General features: G+C 47.2%; 1 protein-coding gene across 2 annotated transcripts in view; it reads left to right on the top strand.

Moving 5' to 3' along the window:
* PANK4 (pantothenate kinase 4 (inactive)) overlaps nt 1-24870 on the top strand; it is a 445012-nt gene that overhangs the window by 354161 nt on the left and 65981 nt on the right. For both annotated transcript variants that reach the window (XM_085609230.1, XM_085609233.1), the window contains exon 16: nt 5297-5401. In XM_085609230.1, the coding sequence (XP_085465356.1) occupies nt 5297-5401 (105 nt within the window). The remainder of the gene's footprint in view (nt 1-5296; nt 5402-24870) is intronic.

A 24870-nucleotide genomic window follows, 5' to 3' on the forward strand; every position in this document is an offset into this window, starting at 1 on the left:
TCCATTACCTCATGTTGGAAAGAAGTTTCATTATTATCTGTTCATGTTTGGTGGTCATGAGTTATTTTTACAAGAAGAGGAGCCCATTTATCCTTGAATGGTGTTAATCATAATTGTAATTCTTAGAATTTATTTTGGAAACCTATTGATAATTATCTGTCTTTAAAATGTATTTTTCTATGTTATTTATCAATATTATTGTATAGTTTCTATTTGATAGTTCTATTTTAATTATTATTAATAACGTATGTATAATTGTTTCTTCTCCCTCCCTTTTTAATTTTCTGTAATACTATATTATATTACAATGTACCTGTTAAAATTTAACTTGATGTTGATAATCTCCATATATTCTCATTGGGTACTTTCATTGTACTATTTTTTTGTATTGTCTGGTTGTTAATATAAAATTTAATAAACTATTCTGAACACAAAACAAACCAAGCTTTTAAAAAACAGTATGACATGGTTGTGTCAACTGCAGTGCAAACACAAGCCCTCTTTTTGTTTTTTGGCTCTAGTTTACAACCCACAGGGCCATTCCCACTCTGGAACCAAAACCAATGTCCCACAGGCACGTCCTCCCGCTTCCCCTGTGTCTCCTATAATACTCTTCTGAATTCCACAGCGGTAGCCTCCTCCCAGCACATGGCAGCTACCTGCCTTACTCCTCCCTTTACTCCAACCACATAAACACCAGCCTGGGAGCCCTTCATTCAGTGCCGGCAGTTTCTCACCTGAAAATAGATCTGTCAATGCTCATCAATAGCAGACACAAAACAATCTTTTATTTAAAGTAAAATACTTTAACTGACCTGTACGTCTCACCACCGTATTGTTCCTCCAACCAGAGCCGTCAACCGACCCTTGACATTCGCATCATCCTGCAGCTACCAATAGTCCTCTACTTTTCCATACTTCAGTCTGCTATCCCTCTCACTGCCCTTTCCCCAGGTCTCCCCTTCTCATTCCCCCCTGTCCTCCAGACACTTCTACCTCCACTTTCAAAGTACTCTTCTCATACCTAAACCCTGTATACATACCTCCCTCTCGCTTGATCAGGCGTACTCCCTTGTCTTCTGCTGAACTCACAAGACTGGAGCAAATTCATCAGGCTTCACTCACAGCTCATGAAGCTAGTAGCACCTCACTCACTTCATCACTATACCCACCCATACTCCCCCACCCCCTTCCAAACTTCAGACTACACATGACACCTTAAATCCTTCCCTCTCACCAACCTTCCTTCACACTCATCCTACCAACCACATGTCTTCTGTCGGAGTCACTGCAACCCCTGCAGATACTGGCATCTGAATGGGGCAGATACCTTCTCTTTTTCAGCCCCCAAAATGTATTAACACTTACTACATCCAGCTACTATTTCACTCTTTCCCCTGTATACCGAGAGAGCGAGAGAGACAGAAAGAGATACATGCACACCCACCCACACGTTCTATGCTACTGTTTGACTTGGCCCTTTTTGCAGGGTCATCCCTAAACTTTTTGCCTTTCTCCTAGCCTTTTTTTTGACATGGGTTGGTGGTTTTAGGACTCTGGGCACTTTAGCACTGCTGTCCAGTGTAAAGTGCGTGTGCTCTCTGTGTTAAATATGATAAGGATTGGTCTACACCTGTTTCGCCTATTTTATTTACCTGTCAGTCCCTTGTAAAGTGGTATCGCCTATACCCAGGGCTGGTAAATTAAATGCTACTGGTGGGCTTGCAGCGCTGATTGCGCCTCCCACCAAAGTAGCCTTGCAAACCTATCTCAGGGCTCTGCCATTGGAGGGCCTGTGCGTGCAGTGTTACTGCTTTTGAGACATGGCACCTAAAAGGTGTGCCATGTCTGTGACCCCCCCTTTTACTACATGTCAGTCACCCCTAAGGTAGGCCCTAGCTAGCTCTATGGGCAGGGTGAATTGTAGGTAAAAGATAGGACATGTACCTTAAGTGTGTGACATGTCCTGGTAGTGACAAACAGCCATTTTAGTTTCTCACTACTGTGGAGCTGCCCCCCCATAGGAATGCATTGGGGATTCCCTGATACGTGTTTCAGTGGTAATCCCTGATATGAGAGGCGCAGCGTGGTCAAGATTGGTATGTTTGGAATAGTGATAATAAATGCTACGCAATGGTGTGCGCAGATGTATTATAACTATTTTAGAAATGCCACTTTTACAAGTTGGCATTTCTGTGTGCTATGTGTCTGCCTGCCTGATGTGAATTGCATGTCTGGCTTTTGAGTGACAGGGGCTGGTGAGGTGTGTGTGGCTCAAGAAGGGGCAGGGTGAGTCAGCCCTAGGCTGAATGGGACATCTGTGCTGGGAGTAGTGGGAGGAGTAATCCCCTGACTCTGAATAGGCCAGTGCGGTGTTTCTGATGGCAGAGCCCCATCTCTTAAAGGAGGGTGTGAGCACTGTAAGCATAGTGCTCCAAAACACCCTAGAACCAGTTGAGACTGGTTCCCCCCAGCCCTGTGCCAGGGCAGACAGAGGAAAACTAAGTATAAATGTAGAGGCTGTGACCCCATGAGTTTTTTTTTTTTTTTTTTGCTGTACTTGTGCTTACTTGGAGGGGACCGTCTGCCAGGAGGAACCGCCGCGGGACCCAGCTGCTGTCTCCTGGGGGTCCCTGCGTGCTGGCCTGCCTGGCTGCGCTGTGCTGTGGTCTCCCCAGCACCCAGGACTTTTTATTCCTGCCTGCCTGCACACCTCTGGAAAAGAAGGGTTGCCTGCTCCCTGTTTGTGTCAGGTGGGAGACAGGCTGAGCGCTATATTTTATTTACCAGAGGAGAGGAGAGGAGAGGAGCGGAGCGTGTGTGCTCTGCAGTGCTGGGCTGCATGAGCGTCTGGAGGGAATCCCAGCGTGGGAAGCAGGTGCCCACCCCGCATTCTTGGCGTCCTGAGCGGGTGCCCACCCTGCGTTTATGCATATCTGATTCGCAGGTGCCCACCCCGCGTTTTTATGCCTATTTAAAGAGCGGGTGCCCACCCCACATTGCACCGCGACCCGAAACGAGGGAAAAAGAGGAGCCGCTACCGCTGCGAGCGGCGAAAATCCGGAAGGCAGGCAAAGCTGCCTGGTTGTGGGCGGGGCCAAGGAGAAGCGGGACCGGAAAGGCAGCGCCCAACCAGAAGACCCAGGCGGGAGCCTACCCCGCGCTAGGATGTGTGCTGAAGGAAAAAGAGGCAACAGAAGGGAAACTTCGCTCTGGGTCCCGCAAAGCGCTGGAGGGGAGTCTCACCCTGTGAGGGGAAGCCAGTCGATGGACATCTCGCTCCGTGGAGATCAACCGGCCCGGCAGAAGGAGGAGAGCTCATGGCGACCTGAACCGCTCCACCCCCTGTGTGTGGTGAGTGGGACGGAGCGAGAGTGTTGCTGCGGCACTTTGGCTTCCCCCGGGAGGTGGGAGCTCCCAGAGCACCATGGGGGCATTCTTTGAAGAGGCCCAGAGAGAAACCTCGATGGAGGTACCTGACGAGGCAGATTGTTTCCCTGGCCTGACTGTAGCTACACTGCATGATCACGGGCAGCATCGGGGGCATTCTCCAGTTAAGGAGACCGGGTGAGTGGCATCTCCCCACCCCTTTGGCAATGCGAGTACTGTTACAGTTGGATTGGCAAGTAGGGGGCCAGCATTCCCACAAGATGCAGGGGTTGCTTCACTGGGAGTGAAGTTGGGTCTGCCCCCGCAGTGGCATAATCTAGGCACGGCGATCTACGAGGGTTACTGCCTAAAGTGACCCTCTGCATTGGTTGGGGTGAATGAGGGGCAGATGGTCTCAGCTGATGAACAGCTAATCGTGACTTTTGTAATGTGTGCAGTCTAGGGCTCGTTACCCCCGTGCCCTGCATATGGTATGTGTGCCATAAGGTAATGTGTTAATAACGTGTACACGTGGCAGGCGTTTTCCATGGTGCCCTGTGGCAGATGCTTACGCATAATGTGCTATGCTTAGGGCCATGTGTGCAGTATTTGTTATGGTACTCTGCTACGGATTTTGTTTGACCCAACCTGCTGTACTGAAGTGCTAATGTGGTTCATGCCTAATATGAGGATTGCATAATGTGTTTATGCTAATGTGGTGCCTAATGCAAATGTCATGCTGTGATGTTTAGGCCTAATGAGATGGTATAATGCTTTTATGCTTATGATGTTTTATGCCTAAGGTGATGCTAAGTGCCGTATTGTACCAGTAGTTACTGGTTGTGTTTTGCATTTACTTACCTGCATTTTTTGATGGTTCTGACTGTGGGCCGATTGGCCTGGTCCTGTATATAATCCCCTGTGAATATTGGCTAGTGCCAGTTGGCACGGTGTAAATGTGTTATTATGTTTCTAATGTGTTTATGATAATACAAAGGCTATTTTTTATATAACCTTGTGTGGAGTTTCTTTTGTAGTGTGCCTAGTTTGTTGTTGGTGTGTGTGTGTGTGTGTGTGTGTGTGTGTGTGTGTGTGTGTGTGTGTGTGTGTGGTTGTGTGTGGTTGTGTGTGGTTGTGTGTGTGGTTGTGTGTGTGGTTGTGTGGTTGTGTGTGTGTGTGGTTGTGTGGTTGTGTGGTTGTGTGGTTGTGTGGTTGTGTGGTTGTGTGTGTGTGTTGCGCAAACGCTTTACTCATTGCCTCTGGGATAAGCCTGACTGCTCGTACCAAGGGGGTGAGCAGGGGTTATCTTCAGCGTGTAACTCCCTTGCCCTGACTACAGTGGTGGTTTCTGCCTGGCTTTGGTGCAAGGCTTAGCCAACCAGAAATCCCATTTCTAACAGCTACCAACTGCAATACTGTAAAATTCAAACATTCCTCTTCATAAACTAAATAACATTAAAGCAATAATCGACATTGGGGCAGGAATGGAAAAGTGGGAAAATATTGAACCTTGTGCCGCAATAAAATGGCATCTTTCTGCCTCTGCTGAGTTCTGCAAACTTTGCATGTTTATTGCCCAGTGTTTAGACTGGGGCTGGCATGGCCCAAGTCTGTAAGCTTCATTGCACATGGATTTTTTTTTTATAAATGCACGTTCAGTCATTTTGTTACGATCTTTGCTTGCACTGCAGACATGCACTTCTTCCCCGGCTTGACTGTAGTTTGCCTTATTTGCCATTGCCTGAGGAGCTCATCGCTGGTGAAATGGTTTGAATGGAACATGGTGTATTATGTTAAATAAAGTAAATGTTTGTTATTAAGACGATTTCAAGTTTTTTTCTCCCTTTTTTGTGTTTCGCCCAAGAGGCTGTGGCCTAAACAGCAACATTGCGCATTTCATGCGTTTTAAACTATTTTTGTTTTCTAGGGTCCCTCTCACAAATGTGCCTTAATATTCGTAGATAACAGCGGCATAGACATCATTTTGGGAGTTTTCCCTTTCGTCCGAGAGCTTCTCTCCAGAGGCACAGAGGTATGGTTTTCTGTTTAACATTTTCATTCATTTGCCACAGAACTGGAATAGTTCGCTAGTTACCACTTCTTGAGAAACCATTTGTGATGATAGAACACATTTGAGAGATGTCTAACTTTTTTGAGTAACACTGCTTCAGATACATGTTATTGAGAACTTTTTCTTGGAATCAGTAATGCTAGCCTATTCCTCCCACAAACGTTCCTCCGTTTTCGCTTAATCTGGGGCCAACCCCTATCCAGGCAATGTGTGTTGATTGTACTAGGAGATGTATCCTATTTATTGCAAAATCCTATAAATGACGACTAAAAAAAAGCACTGCTCACAATGTTATTTTACCTATTGAACACCAGCTTTTTAATAGCGACCTTTATGTAGGTTGTTTCCTACATAGAGGAAAATGTAAAATATACAGCTATGTAGCTCTTATAGAAAAGCTGATGTTTGTGTATATTGTTCTTAATTACTTTGTGAGTTATGTGATTTGCATTTGAAACATTGCAGTTCATACATTAAATAATAAACCTGGTTAACTTTTGCTTCCTTACTAATATTGATCATTACAGGCAGTTATCGAACATTAATGTACAAATGTTGAGTGGTTAGTAAAAATACGACAAGCCGCATACCCGTGTCCCTTTCTAATTTTTTCAAGGGCTAGGTTTTGGATTCGGGAGCGAATGGTTATAGGTGGTCTTTAGTTATCCAGCTTTTCTGCGGGGACGGCAGTGTCCACGATCAAGATGACCCCTGAACTCCTTTGTACCCGCAGATGCAAATATTGCAGCAGCCAGATGTGGGATCTGTGGTTTGAGTGATGTGGTTCTAGAAAGTATCGTCTCGTACGGTTTAGTGCTTCAAAGAGCACAGTATAATCTTGAGATTTCATAGCACTATAAATAATAGATATTACTATTATCAGGTTGAGTGGTACTCCTTTTACCAGCCTGTTGTGAGTTGTCTGAAGAGCTCAACCATTGTCCACTTGTGTGCGTTATAAATAGTTATTGATCATTCTTGTATCTGCTGGAGGTTGGCAAACAATTGTGCCAGGAAGCTCGGCCTCCATTCCCCATTGATCAACAGATGATCATTCTGTTTAATTCCTGCTCAGTCACCTCTTTTGAACAGTTCTTTCATTGTGTAAAGGTGCTCTGCACAGGATCCCCCACCTCACTGATATTCATTCACAAGGGTGAGTGCCACTCATCACAAGCATGGCTGGAGGCCAGCAAGGTACAGCATGCTGGAATGGAACCCATCAACGCTTTGCAATGCATGCTTTTGGCTACCTTTGACCTTTAAAGAAAGAGTCTATTGTGTACTTAACTGTGGCTGAGTGCTTTTTAAAGCTATTCAATAACCACAAGTATGCTTTCTGAAACAATCATTGGGTGGTACCAAGAAGGGATTGTAGTGGTCCTTTCTGAGGGGGGCTTGGAGCCACTTGTGACATCATCAATGTATGAAGATGTGCTCACAGAAGGAAAGCTCAAATCGGTGACTTTCTCCGCATGGCTTTGCAAGTACCTTCCTAACCTCAAGGTTTTGGACAGTTCTACTGGAAATCCGTACTTTTAGAGAAAGAAAGCATATGTCTGCAGCCTGTTCTTCGCTTCCATGCTATAAAAGCACTACTCCTACTCTAACGTGGTTTCTAGTATGTGGAATTGTTGAAGTGTTTTTGTTACGTTTGTTCCAGATCTTCGTTTAGACCAGATATCTTTAAATCCTATGATGCGTGACGATTTGAAGAGTTAATAGTTCATGGTTTTGTGTTCGAGAGATGGTCCGGAGGAATGAGAAAACACACACCTGTGGGGGAATACAATAAACACCTGGAAACGGACAGCCCAGTTGCCACAATGGGCAGTCTGAACTTGTTGTATCCAACCTCCATATGTATAGTTTAGTGAGCTTCAGGCAGTTTGGGATATGAAACTAGTGAGTGGTTAACCTAAGTAAATAGGGCCTGGTTGTTCCAAGTTAGATCAACCAGGCCCTATTTACCTGCTTCTAACCGTGGTTAGCATGGGACGGTTTAACATTCGTTCTCCTGGGCTGTATCGTGATCCCATTCTTTGCACTGTGTCGACGCAGAAGGGGTTTACGTGTTTTTTACACTGACCGAGAGCTCGGAAACCTGAAGAGGATGTTGCCGCCATGTGTTTTTTCGTTCTGCTGTTTCCACACAACACACTAGCTTAGAGATTTTTAGAGTTCATGTGTGCACTGAGGACGGGAAAAGAAATGCACCTATCCCTCCTGTGTCTGCAGCACAAGGAACAGGATCATGAAACTGCCCCAGGGCTCGGTTTGTGCCAGATTTTCAATCAGCCAAAAGACTTTAGTCAGTTATTGTCTAATAATCCTAAAAACATACATTAAAAAATGAATGAAAACTGTTTAACAGTTTACAGACATGCTACACAATTACATAAAATCAAAAATTCGTCGATTTATGGTGAGGTATTCCACACTTTAAGAAACACCCCACAGAGTACACAGACAGCTGGTTTGGGCAAAATCCTTGATAAAGAACATGCTGGCTTACACTAATAAAATACACGTTTTAAGAACCGGTAATAAATATTGCTGTATAAAAGGTTTGTTAAATATACAGAAGAAAACAAAGTGGAGATTTCATCACAGGTGCAAATCATTATGGATGAGGAATCCTATTGGCCCAAAGGGAAACAGAGATGGCTTCGTTATAGAGCCCAAGCGAAACCCAGTCGAGCGACTCGCCCATGGGTTAAAGACCAGAATCGGGCAAGACTCCTCCCCAATAGTTGTTGGTGTAATAGCATCATCAAGAAGGATGGTTTTGTCCATTTCTTTGCACTCTTCTAGCTCTGGTCAGTGATCAGGTGAGGTGATGTAACCCGCTCAGGTTTCAGCAGTTCTCTTGATGTACCTGAGCCAGGGGATCACACGCCTTATATCACTTGCTAAACAATCAGCTGTGAACTCTCGATTAAGAGTGGCATGCTTGTTTCCCCAAATTGATAGCAACAGAAGGAATGAAACTAATTTCATATCTTCTACGTATGTAAGGCCTAATTCCTCGTGAAGAAAATGAGGATAGAGGGGGATAGGCCTAATAGGCACCGACAAAATCGATTTTCCTCGAGCTGTAGCTGGATAGTATCACAATAGCCCTAAATAACTGCTCAATAAGACAATATTGGTAGGCCTTTGTGCTTATATGATTCCAGTAGAGTTAAAAGAGGTTTGTTCCTGATAATGGTAACAAAATCAAACAGAGTCCCAATGGAGTGGTTACATCGGAGGCGTCTGTTTGAGAAGCATCGTAACCAAGAACTGAATGAATCAAGTGATCCCCAAGCACGCAAAATTACTATCTTTTTTTTAATAAACTTACATTTAATGAAAATGGGTCTAATTTTACTTTGTTGTCTGCCACATACCATAGGGAGTTTTCAAGATTTTGGTCTCGAGATCCAAGTAAACCATGAAATTAACAAAGTAATTGTTTAGACCTCTGACTCCATTAGGTGTTTGTGAGAGCAAAACTGCATCATCTGCAATATAGTAGGGTGGAGACAGGCGTTGATTTGACCTTTGACATATCCTTCCCTGAGAAAAGCATAAAGGCATTCAGCCCATTTATGGATAAAAGTAACATTATAGGGGCCAGAACAGAGCCTTGGCAAACTCCCTGATCAAATTCACAAACCTCAATGCACTCTCCCCTTACTGATGCCATGACCCCCCCTGGCCAGGCCTAGAGGGGAAACCGTGTTCCATAGCTTCGGGCCAAGTAACCCTGCCAAATGCACTGCTAAGATCCATGAAAGAAAGATAGAGTGCCTCCCCTCTTGGCTACTGTAAATTTATTTATGATTAGATGTCAATTTAGACACTGCTCTTGTGTGCCAAGCCACTCCCTGAACTCATATTGAACCGTCCTAATGCATTTGTCTCTTCCATCCAGACTTCTAACCTGCGTAGAATTGTACGGCCTACTACCTTGACAGTGCAATCTAGCAGTAAGATTGGCCTATAGCGGCGAGGCTCTTGTCTGTTACCCTTTTTGCACATAGGGACTATAACTTCTGTGTGCCAGGAACTGAGCAATTTAGTGCAAACTGCTGAGTAAAGTCCCTTGGCAATTATTCGTATCCAGAGTGCAATATTTTCCTTGTAGAGTTCCATCGAGACCCCGTTTAAGCAAGGGCCTTACGTGTTGGATTATGACTATAGCTTTGATGCGTTCATGGACTTTAAATCTGATATCTAAAGGGAAATATGGTCGTACTTCTACTGATCTATCTCCCCGTTCTGTCCCAAAGCAATAGATAATCTTAAAACGTTCCACCCATAGATCAGCATTAATATTCATTCCTAAACACTCAGATTGAAATGCATAATGTTTGTTCTAATTATTGCTTTTCCAGAAACCTCTTATCTTTATTAGTTCTCATGAGATTTTCCCAAGCTTCCTCTCTGTTTGCTAACTTCGTCTTCCTGATGGTCAGTTTGCAATCTGCCCTCATTTTAAATGTGCGATAGTAAGGCCACACGCAATCGTCGATTAGTTGCTCTGGATTTCTTGTTGTCTATAAATAAAGGAGTCCCCTCATTTATGCTGATGTCTTTGTTGCATGTCCATTTCATTCATATCCGAGAGGGGATAAAGCAGTTTCCAGCCAGGATATTAACACCCTTACAGATGTAGCAGCATTGTATGAGAGAACAGGTGGAGGAGGAACAGAACTGCATTGCAGGTGCTTGTAGTAAAAAGAGTAAAGGTAATAAACTGATATGCTCACCCATGCAAATGCCAAGTGGCTTTTGCGCCATACGGGTGCCTGCTAGGTCCTGACATTTACAGGGTATAATTAGGCAACCCCTCTGAATTTTGTCTGCTGTCCCTATCCAATCAACTCTTTTAACAAATAGAATGTTTCCATATTCTGCTGTGTTAAAGTCTGTTTTACTAGCAGGTGGCACACCATATTTTTTGGGGGAGTAATAGATTCCTCAGTAGAAACTGATAGCAGTGGAATGTTGGCCATTACAACCACATATGGGCAGCTTTCGGGGGAAAGACGAAGAGTGTAGGGCCTTAGAGCAATGCCCACCTGCTGGTCTAGTCTAGGAGACCTATGTTGATTCTCTTCCTCTGTCAACAGCAATAGTATTATTTGTTGCATTCATTTAGTTGTTCCTAATTTGGCTGGGAGAGTTTGTATCACAGGTTTGTTTGGTGGTGGCAGGCGCAGGGTTGGCAACATATATTGGATCAGGGGAAGGTTCTTTGGTCTGGGCCTTTGTGGGGCCGTCTCACAGTGGGTAACCAATTTAGATTTTTTTTTTCTCCAGGACTCTCAATTTCATTACCTATAATGTAATGCAAGATTCAGTTACACCCTTGAGTTTCTCAAAGAAAGGATCCCAGCTAGAGAGCCGCCCCCGCCTCATGTTCTCTGCCATTACATCTAGGTTCTGTTTCGGAGGACCTTGACGGCCCCTCCATGCTGGCGAGAGGGACGCTTGGCCCTTTTCTCCCGTTTTAGTTGATGGGCCACTCCTGCTCTAATGTGATTATTCCTGGGTAGGTATTTCCGGCTGGTGTAACAAACTAATAATAGTCATTGCCTCTGTCCGGTTCCCTGCTCAGTTCTATAGACCCTTTGGTTGTCGTTGAAGGGGTTGATGGTCAATCACAAATATCCCAGAAAAGTTGTCTGCCAGCCAAATCGATCTCCAGAAATCACCCTAACTGCCTGTGCCAGAAAAGAGTCCAGACTGGTGCCTTTAGATTCAGCACAAGTTTTTGTACTAGGTTGTTTCCTCTTCCGCATGATGAACCAGATGGACCCAAGGAGAAGTGATGATAAAAAATAAGCCCCCCAGAAGATTAAATGTAGGAACGTAGTAATGCCAAAAGATATGCACTCAGGTGGCCAACCAGAGTCCATGAAAAAAAGGAGTTCTCCTCCTCAGTAGAGTAAGACAATAAGAGCCATACTTTAATCTTCAAGCCAAGAGGGGTGGCCCAGCCTAGCCTCAAGCGGGCGATGATGATCCTGTCTAGACCCGGACTGCGCTGCCATATTTCAAGAAAACCACAGACTCTGAAAGATTTTTCTTAGGAGTAAACGTATCTACGTTTCCATGTAGGATTTCTAGAAACCTGGCATGCATCCGACCCTCGTGTATCAATATGGGGCAGTCCTTGTCTGTGCTGTGGATAGTAATGATCCCTGCTATCCTTATCTGATGACACATTGTTTTATGAAGAGCTTCTCTCGCACTTAAACAAATCGGTTGCTGAAAGTAGCCGTATGCACTGTGCCTTGAATAAGACTCTGCCTCTTCAATAGAAAGTGTCACAAGTATCGCAAAGCCAGAAGGATGCATGTGTCTTTCTTATGGATACTTCTTTTTTAAAAAAAAATTTTTATTTCAAAAGTGTTTTATTTATTTTTATGCAAAAACATTACCATTTCTGTTACAAGGTTATCCAATCGCAGTTTATACAACAGTGCCCAGAGGCACTATGACACATTTACTTAGCTAATCCCACATGACATTATTTACTGAAAACAAGAGAAAGGGTGACAGAAAAAGACAGGAAGAAGGGGGTGTAAGAAGAACAAGGAGACAGGCTCTGATAGTTATAAATCCTTTGATCGCTTATCAAACTAACATACGACTAGCTTACTTGTGAAGAAATTGGGAAGCATGTTGGCTTGCATACAGACCCGTGGGGCCATAATAGTTGCGCTCAGTTACATTCACTTGTCCGTACATAAGGGGGACCAGGGTATGTTTCGCCGACATGACTTGTTTCCATGGGGGTTCGTTAAAGTCTAGGTACGTCTCCTTATGGATACTTCAAACCACAGATTCCTCACATTAGACCAGGTGCCACACTGGATCCAGAAACTTTTTACAGCAGTGCTCCAGTGCGCCACCAGGTGGCACCGTGAGGCTTTTCTCTGGCTTCATACTGTGCCGAAAGGGACAGCGGAGCCTCATGCATGCTCCACTGCTGTGCACTGACATAGGTTCCTTTCTTTTTGCATCTCCCTACCCATATCTGAAGCTTCACTTCCATTTTTGTCGTTTGCGGACTATGGGGTATATGTATCAATGAATGCATTTGCGATTCTCAAATAGCGATTTTTAGAGAATCGTTATTTGTGAATCGCAAAATGGTATGTAAATAAAAAATGGCAATTTTTTTGAGATTGCCTCGCATTCCTTAATTGCGACTCGCAAATTGCGAGTCGCAATTAAGGAATGGCTTCCCATTCATTCCTATGGGCCAATAGGCCCATAGGAATGAATAGCTTGGCCCATAGCAATGAATGGGAATTGCGCGCACAATTTGCGAGTACCCAATAGGTACTCGCAAATTGCGCACGCAATTTCAAGGGTGCCAGGGTTCCAAAAGGACACCTTGTTGCACCTCTGAAATGTGCATGTGTGCACATGTGGCGCACATACATGCCCTAAGGGCATGTATGTGTGCCACATGGCACTTGGAAAAGGAAATCGCAAATTACCACCAACTTGAAGTTGGTGGTAATTTGCGATTCCTTAAGGCAATATCACAATTTGCGATGCCTACCAGCATAGCATTTAGGGAATCGCAAATTGCAATTCTCTAAATGCTTGCTCAAAATAAGGAATCACAATTTTTGCGATTCCTTATTTTGCAAGTAGGTCTTTGCCTACCTACATAGTATACAGCTAAATTGCGATCGCAAACTCCGAAATTCTGTAAATTTCAGTGTTTTCTAACGCAATGTAGCTTGATACATCTGGCCCTATATCTAAGTGATATCTGGGTGTGCCAGAGAACATTGTCCCTACGGAAAATGACAAGTTTCTAGCTGACCCACGACTGCAGGAAGCAGGTGCTGCTCACAGACCTGCATGAGGTGTCTTTAGTCTCTGGGTTCGGGACACAACCCTGCCATTTAATATGTGTGCCCTCAAAGATGATCCATGACTGGGAGGCAAGTTGAATGTGGCTGAACACAAGGCAAATTTGCAACCTTCACATAGGTCTCGCTGACGCTTCAAGTTGTTGGCCCAGATTTTGTTGTTAGGCTGCTCCTGCGACTGTTAACTTTACACTCAAAGTTCTCCAGTCAGTCCAAGTGCATGCGTAAGAAAGAGAAGCAGGACTCCACCCCATCTGGCTACTCTGAATCCAAGTAGAAGGTAAAACGGTATCTGTGAGGCTTTGGGTGCATTATATGGTATGGCTGTGCAGCCTTACCGTGAAATGCACTTGCTAAAAACATCTTGGGTCCAGTTAGGTTCATTTGTAAAACGTTTGAGCTCCACCCTGTGTAGCAATGGCTTTGAGCAGCAAGGCTTACACAAAGCAACTCGTGTAAAGCATTTAAATGTACCAAACAACGAAATAAGAAATCCACAAAACACAAAAGAAATACGACACCAATTTATAAAACATTTATGATATTTTTATGACTTGTTAGAGACCAAGACAGGCAAAATCCACCAGAGGGTTCAGGAGATTTTTAAAGAAAACGTATTTAACGGCTTAACCACAAACAAGCATTGGTAACTGTAAAGTTTGTATTCTTTTGAAAAGTTTCTAAGAGATTTGTTTGACTACTCTGGCTTGACTTAGTCGACCGAGTCTGACAGGCCAATAAGGAGTATCTGGACAGTTACCTGTTGTCCTGATGCTGCGGATGCAGGAAATGGAAGATGCTCAAGGAAGCTCTGGGTGCTGTGGGGTGGTGCCTTTGCTGTTATTCCTCGGTCCACAGGTCAGGTGAGGCAAGGTTGTCGTCCCTTGAAGTCCTCTTTGAGACAGTAGAAGGCCAGTTGCAGCTGGGCTAACAGCCTCCATCCACAGCTGTCTCAGTGAGATCCCTTGATGGAGGCTGGAGTACATCTTGGGCGACCAATCTGAACTCGGACGACACTCCCGGGTCTGGCCGACTCGGGTGCAACTTTTGGCTTCAAGGATCCGTCTCTTGGGGTGCCCAGTGCCAGTCAGCTATGATTTTTGTGGAGTGGCTTCTGACTTGCCAGTGTGGGCTACTTCAGCCTTGATGGCCCTGGGGCTAGTTCCAGGGGGTCAGCTGACTGACCCTTGGTGTCACTTCTTTGGTCTGGGGCTTGGGAGCGACTTTGTCCAAAGCCAGGAGCCCCAGGCACAGTCCTCTCTTCGCTAATCCAAGCTGCAGCAGGTTCAGTTCAGCAGACTGTGTAGCCTATATTTGCCAAGTCCAGGGCATTCCTTCTTCCTTACTCTTTCCAATTCCGGCATGATCTGATGATCAGGGTGTAAGCGATGCCATATTTATGCTCAGAAAGTGCCCCGGGAGATTGTGCGGTGACTAGCCAATGGGCTACAAGGTTCCCTCCCTCTTGATGATGACTTTCTGGCTGAACCCGTCATTGAATGTTGGGAGCTGCTTGGTAGCCCCACCCTAGAGGTATGGCTACGTGTTGTCTACGCGCCCACGGGAAAACCAGTTTAAGCACTCTTTTCCCCTTTCTGTCCCTGCTTCCAGCCTATTACCCGGAACAAAGGGCAGCCTCTCAGGAGTGTGAGCGCCATTTGTCCACCAAAGGCAGCTTTGCCTTTGAACCTTCTTTTTTGGGCTTACACCCTGAGTGGCATCATGCGAAGGGGAGGTGACACCTGCCCTAAAGCAGGCTGCCATTGTTCCCTATCCTGGGAGTCATTCATCCGACTCCCCAGGAGGCCAGAAACCTGTCTAGTAGTCAGTGCCCCTGTGAGGCCACTGGAAAAACTGGGTTACAGAGTGGCAACTTTCTAAAAGTTGCATTTCTTTATCTGATAGAGACATCTCGCTGCAGATTCCTTACCATAGAATATCCCAGGCGTCAGGCTGGATCCAGAAAACATTTGCTGGAGCAATACCATTGCGTGTCGGTAGGTGGCGTCATTCGGCTCTGCGTGACGTCGTCTCGTCCGCTGCGCCGGAAGTGATTTCTGCATCACCTATAAAGGCGCCATCTCGGTGAGCTGATGGTTCTTTTCTTTCCGCGCCAGCTAGGGAAGATCCATGAAGAGAGCTACCCTCTGTTGATGGTCCAGGTCATAGGCAGGTCCGGACACTGTTCTGGGAGTCTTAAGGCCTTGTCCCCCTTCTCAAAGTCATCGAATCAGTCGGGTACGAGGCATTAGAAACACAAGAAGTTAAAGTGGGCTTCCTCTTCTTCATGTACGTTGGGCAACACGACAGAAGCGACTAGAACCTCTAGGCCTCGTTCTGTGGAGCCTGCTGCTAGTCCATACCCCTGCGACCTTCCCCGGTGCGGGCCCCCACATTTAGACTTCCAAAGCCACCGGTACCTCCTGACGCGCCAGTCCCATCCTTATCCCTGACGAGCCAGATCTTCACCTTTTGACACTGATTCACGCGCTGACAGCACCCTTGGGTCCTAGGTCAGTTCCTCAGCCTTACTTTGAGGGGATAGGAATGGAGGAGGATTGGGAGGCGTCTGGACACTTTACAAAGCCAGCCTGAGCTCACAATGTACTGGTATAAAGAACTGGGTGAGCCCAGTGGACTGAATACCTCCCTGGATTTGTCCTGCTTTCACCCCTACTGTGACTATGGGGGAGGAAGCTTCATACGATATGGCGGTGAGAAGAGCAGCCGAGGTCCTGGATCTTCTGCTTCCTACGGTGGACGTGAAGACTAACATCTTGACAGAGGTCCTGCAGCCGGGTATCTCTTCCTTGGAACTCCTCCTGTCTTACAATGAAGCCTTAACTGATATCCTTATGGGTGCCTGGTCCAAGCCCAGAAGCGAGGCTCCTGTTAATAGAAACATCGCCCTCTGTCATCGCCCTGCACCAGGAGACCCTAAATTCCTCACCAATCATCCTACCCCCGAGAGCTTGGTGGTCTAAGCCTCTACCTCACAGGGTGCATTCCCATCTTGACCCCCGGACAGCGAATCTAAGAGGCTGGATAGTTGGGATGAGAAGATATGTTTTCTTCTGCCAGCCTTGCGATCAGTGAACACTGCATGCCTTTTGGGCCGTTAAGCCCACTCTATGTGGGAAATGGTTGCGCAGGTGCTACCACAGGTTCCGTATGAGACTCAGGCCCTTCTCTCTCAAGCAGTATTGGTTGCGCAAGACGTGAAACCACTGACTCGCTGGGCAGAACAATGTCATCTACGGTGGCTATTCAATGCCAAGCCTGGCTGAGGACTTCAGTCTTTTCTGGGGATATCCAGGCTTCCTTTATGGACATGCCCTTTGATGGCACCTGTCTCTTCGGAGACCAGGCAGACATGGCCCTGGATCGCTTTAAGGATATGCGGGCTATCGCCAAGTCCTTGGGCCTCTCGGTGATCACCCATTCTCCCGTCTGCTTTTCGTCCCTTTCGTGGCCATGGAAGGGGCTTTCAGCCGTGCTAGCCACCCCAGCCACCAAACCACGCAAGTTCATCAACCTCTGCTTAGCCGTCGGTGCGGCTCCTTGTATCTCATGAGCCGGAGGGCCAGTCAGTCCAGTCAGTTCACTCCACCACCTGCAGCATCTAAACCTTCCTAGTCCAGCCCTTCAGGATCATGGGTGGCCGGCTAGTGGCAGTATCAGCCATCACCTCCACAACTGGCAAAACGCCATGTCGGACAAGGCGGTTGTTGAGAAAGTCTCAAAGGGCTACTCCCTACCTTTCAAGACTACCCCTTCCTTTATGCCTTCGACCTATGACTAGCTGACGGAGGACCACCTTAACTTGCTTCCGGAGGAAAGTCAGGGCTGTCTTGGCCAAGGAAGCCATAGAGTGTTCCAGCACCAGAAATAGGCTGTGGTTGCTATTCCCGCTATTTTCTGGTCCCGAAAAAAGGCAAATTCCTTCCTCCTATTGTAGCTCTACGAGCCCTTCAACTACTTCGTCAAAAAGGAAAAGTTCAAAATGCTCACTCTGGATCAGATCTTGTCTGCCCTATACTGCAGAGACTGGATGGAATCGTTGAACTTGCAGGGCGCCTATTTACACATTCCCGTCCTGCCTGCCCATTGGCGCTACCTTTCAGTTTACGTTACTCCTCTTTGGCTTACTAGCGCCCCTGAGGTGTTCACCAAGGTGATAGCTTTGGTCACAGTTCATTTTCACAGATCAGGGGTGCCAGTTGTCCCCTATCTTAGCGACTGGCTGTTTAAGGTGAGTCTGTCACCTCCAGACTACAGCAAACCTCCTGCTTTTGCTGGAGTTCACTATCAACGTGCCAAAGTCACACCTGACTGCCTCTCAGTCCCTCCTTTTCATTGAAGTTGTTCAGGACACAGTGCAGTTCCGGGCCTATCCTCCCGAGTGGTAAGTCTAGGATATTCAGTCTTTGATACCAATGTTTCAACCTCTTTCCTGGATTTCGGTGAGAATGACTCTGAGGCTGCTGGGATGCTAGTGACACATCCCAGATGGCATATGTGGGCTCTTCAGTGGGACCTGAAGTTCCAGTGGGCGCAGCATCAGGGGAATCTCTGACATGGTCCAGATCTTGGAAGGAACTGTACAGGACCTGCAGTGGTGGCTGACCAACCATGATTGGGTCAGAGGCAGAACCCTCTCCCTTACCCAACCAGATCACATAGTAGTGATAGGTGCGTCACTCCTGGGATGGGGCAGCTATGTGGGTGGGAGAGGTGGAGATCAGAGGATTCTGGTGTCAGGTGGAATCCAGACTCCACATCAACTTGCTGGCGCTCCGAGCAATTCAATTTTCATTGAAAACTTTCCTTCCTTCCTTTCATCATGGGCAAGCTGTTTCAGATGTTCACAGACAACACCATGTGGTACTGCAACAAACATGGTGGGGTGGAGTTGTGGACCAAGGGGCCTGCGTCTATGGACATTGCTGGAACAAAAAGGTGATTCAGCACCTGGCAGTTTCCCTGAATGCCAGGGCGGACAAACGCAGCTGTCGATTCCTAGCGGATCACGATGGACACCACCATCGGGAGGTGTTGCAAAGTCTTTTTCAGCTGTGGGGAGAGCCTTGGTCAAATCTGTTTGCCTCGGCCAAGAGCAATCAACATTGGAGTTGCCAAGGCAGCTATCGCTCAGAGACTTTTTAGTCTCAAGTGGGGCTCAAGAAGATCACGAGCGCCGAGCAAAAGTTATTCTTGTGGCTCTGACTGGGCATGGAAAGTTTGGTATCCCGAGCTTCTATAATTGAGCATCAATCCTCCGATCAGCCTGCCCCTTCGGGAGGATCTTGTCGCAGCAGCAGAGGAGGGTCCTCCACCCGAACCTGTCAACTCTATGCCATCTTGCATGGAGATTGAGCAGCAGCAGCGATAACTTTCAACCTTCCTCTCGAAGTCTGTAATGTTGTTTTGGCAGCCAAGAGTCCCTCTATACGCTGGCCGGTGGAACAAATTTGTGGAATATTATGTAGACCGGTCAATTGACCCTCTTTCTGCTCCTCTCTCTCAAGTCTTCTTGTTTATTTTAACACTTGCCCAGCAGGCCTCTGCTCTGGGCAGTCTTTAAGGGTACCTTTCGGCCTTGTCTGCCTTATTGAGGCTGCCAGACCAACCCTCTTAATTTAATATAATCTCCTATTGTATATCGATTTCTTAAGGGGATTGTACATCTGTTCCCACCATCCCATTTTATCAAGCTTCAGTGGGGTCTTAATTTGGTTCTCACCTTCTTATGTGCTTCATTCAAAGCTCTGCACAATTGCCCTCTCTGACTGCTGACCCTCAAAACAGCCTTTTTAGTGTCAGTAACTTCTGTCAGTAGGGTGAGCGAGCTGCAGGCTCCGTCATCCAAGCCTCCTTACCTGACCAATTTCCCTGATAAGTTTTGTACTAGGACCTCTTTCTTGCTGAAAGTGGTAACACCATTTCACATGGGGCAATCAGTCACCTTGCCCACTTTCAGTGCTTCTCCGCAAAAGAGGAGGAGCGACTCCACCGACTGGACCCAAAAAGAGCGTTGTCGTTCTACCTTGACCGCACTAGAGAACTCCAGTTGGATGACCAACTCTTCGTGGGGTACGTTGGATCAAAGAAAGGTCATGCGGTGCAGAAGAGGACTGTCTCGTGATGGGTCGTCCTCTGCATCAAAATTTGCTACGCTGTGGCCAAGAACCTCCTGAAAGCTTAAGGGCTCATTGCACCAGAACGAAGGCTGCGACCACAGCATTGACACGTGGATTTCCAGTCCTTGACATTTGTCACGCAGTAACTTGGGCATCACTGCACATTTTCAGTAAGCGCTACTGCCTGGACAACCAAGGCATCAGAGATGGCCTTTTTGGCTGCTCTGTGCTGCAGTTCTTCCTGGTCTAAACCTGTCCGCAGTCCTTCCGGGAATGGTATTGCCGGGATATCTATTCTAAGGTAAGGGATCTGCGGCTAGATGTCTCTAACACATGGACAAGTTACTTACCTTTGGTAATGCCTTATCTGGTAGAGACATAATCTAGCTGCAGGTTTATTAATGACCTGCCCATCCTCCCCGCTCTCAGGACAGGTTTTTAGTGTCGGGGCTGGTCCCTTCAGGGCCCTAGTTGTTCTAAACACATCACTGTCAGTGCACTTCATGGCTCTGTACACCGGGTGTGGAAAGTTGTGGAAAGGAACTGACATCAGCACGTCGAAGTAGTGCCTATATAGGTAATGCAGACGTCCCTACCGGCGCAGACGATGCCGACGACGTCGCTTGGAGCCGACCGACGCCACTTATCAGTACGCTAGGGTATGGCGCAAGCAAAGGTTTTCCAGATACAGCCCGACACCTGGGATATTCTAAGGTAAGAAATCTGCGGCTAGATTATGTCTCTACCAGATAAGGCATTAATGAAGGAATGTAACTTGCCCAATAGATATATAAAATTCTCTATGGGCATCAAGTTGGATCTAATGCCGTGATTAATTTGAAACCTTAGAGTACCCATCTAAGTAGTCACATTCCGATGTTAGCCGGACTGAGGGGGTCAGCTGCTAAATCTGTGTTAGCCAATGGGGCTACTAACTCTTTCACAGCAAAACAACACTTTTGAAGTGTTGCTGTTAGGACATATATTGAAAATAATGCATGTCCTACTTAATATATAGCTCTCTGCCTTAAGGCTCAATAGGCCTTCCTTAAGGAAAACTTACATATATTGTTGATGGAAGTGGTGGCTTTGCCATTGGTTTGAATGGCAAAATTGAACTAGCGGTGTTACAGTCTGCAGTGGCAGCCTGGGAGCCATTTTGTGCTTGGTCACACATAGGGTGCCACAAACAGTGCTGCAGCTCTTGGTGTACACTCTGCCACACATGCCCTGGGTATCACATACTAGGAACTTATAAGTTAGTCAATGTCTGCCAATTAGGGCTAGACATTTTGACATACACTTTGTAAGGGGTGAGAACACTGGCACTGAGGGCGGGTCAGCAGCCCTCAGTGCACTGAGTCGATAAACCAGCTGCATCACTCCTAAAATGTGGGGGTGAACATGCAAAAAGAGGCTTTTCCTAACAGTGTCACAATGTAAATCACTCCCCTTCGAGGTCTTTGGCCTCAAAACTGATTCTTCAGTTGATCCCCATTACTCCAAATTCCTCGGAATGTCATCTGCTACACACTGAATTGAGGCCTTCAAAGAAGCCATGCTGTAAATATGTGAGCATTTCCCTGCCCCCTCTGGGACCACTGGGGCATCCACTTACATTACAGCTAGCTAGACCATCTTCTAGAATTGTGCTAACTGCGATAGAGACTTTCACTCCGCCCCCATGAGCCATGCCAGGTCCTTCCATGCTGTGCCTGAGGATGACCCACTGCCAAAGTCAGACCCTGACTAACTTCAGCTCAAGCCCAAAATGCACAATTCTACTGGATCACATAAGTGCAACTGGTTGTTATGAAGCCCAACTCTAGCCCAGTTTTTCAACTCTTCACAACTGCCAGAAGTGGCTCCATTATTTATTTTGGTTCTGACTCTGATACTATGCAAGAGAAGGGGGTACCCAAGAAGTTGAGTGGGATGGCTTGCTCCCCCCTTGTTATAATGATGATGCTTTCTACATTGATTTACAGAGTGACAGTGGTCTCAATAGCTCTCCAGAGACGGAGCTTGATTCACCAGTTGGACCATCAATAAAATAGTGCCCTATGTGCAGCAGGGGTTCGGAGCGCAGCGGAGGGACTAGCGTTACAGCTGCTCTCCATTGAAACCACAACAAATGTTCTGACTTCAAATATGCCGTGTGGGCTGTAACGTCTGAGTCCTTAATTCCTTCTAATGATGCCCTCACAGATACTTTGATGGATACGTGGTTGAAGCCTTGTTTTTGCTCACCTGCGAATAGTCAGGTAGCACCTGGTAACCTAAAGTGTCTCACTAAGCAACGTATCCTAGAAAGTCCTACTGTACAGGCCTGTACAAATAACTTGTGCCCAAACTCATTTCTGTCCCTCCTCCAGGTAGGAAATTCAAGAGGATTGATGCTTTGGTAGTAGTATGTCTTGTTTTGCAGGTCCAGCCACACTGCTCATAAATGCAGTCTTTCTGCTTCCACTCCCCCCTCACATGCCCTAACCAACATGCCCGATGAGGTATTGCTGAGATTCCAGATGATACTTGATGGACAGTATGCCATTAAATGCTATCTGTGTAGGCCTGGGTACTAAGGATTGCCTGTGTAGTGAGATTGGTATCATTGTTCTTCATTGACACGCATGGATGTCAGTCCCATCACTTTACCAGTGTTCTTTGCTCCTCATCATCCCTTGAAAGAGGAGGAGAGGCTCCATTGTTTGGATCCCAAAAGGTCCTTGGATATTGATCCCACTAAGGACTATTGAGTTAACAATCAAATTTTGTTGGATTCTCTGAGCAAAGAAATGGAAGTTTGTGCAAAAAAAGATTGTGTCTAGGTGGATGGACCTCTACATTAAGATATGCTACACAATGTCCAAGATACCATCTATGAACTGCCTGAAAACCCACACCAACACGGCTGAGGCTGCTTCCAATGCATTGGCATGCGGAGTGCCTGTCCTTGACCTCTGCCAGGCTGTGACTTAGCTGTCAGTACATATGTTTACAGAGCACTAACGCATTGATAGCCAAGTCACATGGGAAGGTCATTTCTCTCACTTGTTCTTGTAAGACGATTCGGTCAATCTGATAGAGCATCTAGCCGCAGATTCCTTAATTTAGAATATCCCAAGGTGTCAGACTAGATCCGGAAAATTTTCTGCAGCAGCCCCTCTGCGCGTCGGGGGGCTGCGCCGCATAGCTCCGCCCTGTTGTCGTCCACGGACGTGACGTCAGTGGAGCCATATATGCCTCCCCCCGGCGCGCTGATGTCAGGTTTTTCTTTTTCCGCGTCCCAACCTGGATCCTGGAAAACCAGCAGTTCCTTGGCCTGTTTTTCGGGCCTTCTGGACGTCTTTGGCATCAGGGAACAATGTGCGATGCCTTCGGGCTTTCAGGCGTTTGAGACCTGTAAGCGACAGATGTCTGTCAGGGATCCACACGCAATTTGTATATGGTGCCTGGGCGAGCACCACGACTCAGAAGAGTGCGACCCCTGTCAACAGATGGCACCTAAGTCCCTTTCGGAGCATCGTATGAAGCTGTTGGCCGCCCGGCAGTCCGGTCGTGCTCCTTCCCGCCATCGATCTTCCCCTCCGGTTCGGTGTCAATCGCGGGTTTGTTCCCGCCAACGTTGTTCGGAGGCAGGTAAACATACGCGCAAGTTGTGGAGGACATCCTCTGGTCAGCGTGTCGCTGAGGCCTGCGGCTCGGTCCATGCCCGGCACGGGCACCCAACAGTCGTCTTCCCCCATACCCACCCTTCCCGGGTGTCAGGGCGACTAGATCCCAAATGGAGGCCTACTCTAATGCAATCCAATCTTTCTTTGGGTTACCCCCCTCTCCCTGGTGTGCCTACGGGACACACAGAGGAGGAAGGCACTCATGTCGGATCTTCGCCGGCGGATTCGTCCTCTGCACTGGCTGTGTGCATCGACTCAGACCCCGGAGTCGATATGACGCCAATGGGACACAGCCCGGAGGGGCAACCCGGTCGTCTGTCCAGGCCGCCCGTCCGGTCAATGCACAGCCCCGTGCGGCTTCCTGCGCTGACGTCGGATGCGGCGCCGGGCACTACGCCGCGTTGATGCCGGCCGGAGCCGGTACCGGCGCCGCTGGAGCCGACAAGCCCTGCGCCAACGTCGGCTGCGGCGCTGGGCACCAGGCTGCTGGAGCCAGCACTGCAGGAGCTCCAAACCACACCCGGTAGCTCCCCCTCCTCGAGACCCCTTTAGCGGTTCTCGATCTTGCGGCGGCACCGGTGCCTACGCCGACGACAATGCTCGATCCCTTGTTTACAAGAGGATCAAAAGGACCAGCTCACAACGGGTTCACCATACCAAGGGTTAATTCCGAGTCCCCTGATGCAGGTGCCTAGTGTTCCCTGGCCCTTTTACCAACCACAGGCTGTTCCACTCTTGCTCTCTGGTGGACGGGTTAGCCTTCAACCGTCCCCTAACGATGGATTGTTGTCGCCAACCAGGATGGCAACGGAGGCTAGTGCCGCCTTTGCAGGGCCGCAGATATTCACAGCTTGCAAACCCCTAGGTTTTCCCTTACTACTGATCCGTTACTGTATCTCCTCAATATGGAGCCTGTGCTGTCACTTGGTGGCTCTTTATTTGACATCGTGCTTGGGGCCTCGGCGCAATCCTTCTCTGGTGACCCTGTTGATAGAGCCAATTGCTCGCCAGCACCGTCCTGCGCCGGATGATCCAGTCTGCTTATCTCTTCGCCTAGAGCTCAGGCTCTGGTTGTTCAGGCAGGTTTCGCCTTACAACCTTCTTTCACTTTACCGTTGCTCCCTCCCACTAGGAAAGCTCGGTGACTAAAGACCTGTGGACGCAACATTTTTTCCTCCACCAGTGCTGCCATTCGTGCCTTAAACACATCTTATGTGTTCGCAAGTACTTCCTTTGCACTTTAGGATATGGTAGAGTTCATTCTTCCTTCTCTCCCGGAAGCACCCATGGCAGATTTGCAGCGTCTTCTTCTTGATGGCCGTGGATTGGCACAATACTCCATTCGTTCGGCCCTAGATGCTACTGATTCTGTTAGTAGAGAAATGGCACGGTCAGTTGCTTTGCGCCGCCATGCTGGATAGTCTGTTCCCCTACAATGTTAGGGATGCTCTACGTGATCTGCCATTCAATGGTGTAGACCCCTTTTTAATTGTCACTCTGATTCAGCGGTCTCCCGCCTTGTCTCCCATGATTCCCTGGCCTTAATGACCACGTTTCTTGGCTTTGTGAGCCTGTTTGTCACATTATCTGTGACTTTATATTGCTTTCCTTGATTGGCAAGGTTGCTTTCCTTATTTGCGACTTTGGGTTCATGACGTAATACCCAAATGATATGGGCGAATGTGCCGCCTTGTTTGCCTCCATTGGTGCGGTAGAGGGCCCTTGTTGAG

This window comes from Triturus cristatus, chromosome 1_2 (assembly GCF_964204655.1).
Source record: "Triturus cristatus chromosome 1_2, aTriCri1.1, whole genome shotgun sequence".
Classification (NCBI taxonomy): Eukaryota; Metazoa; Chordata; class Amphibia; order Caudata; family Salamandridae; genus Triturus; species Triturus cristatus.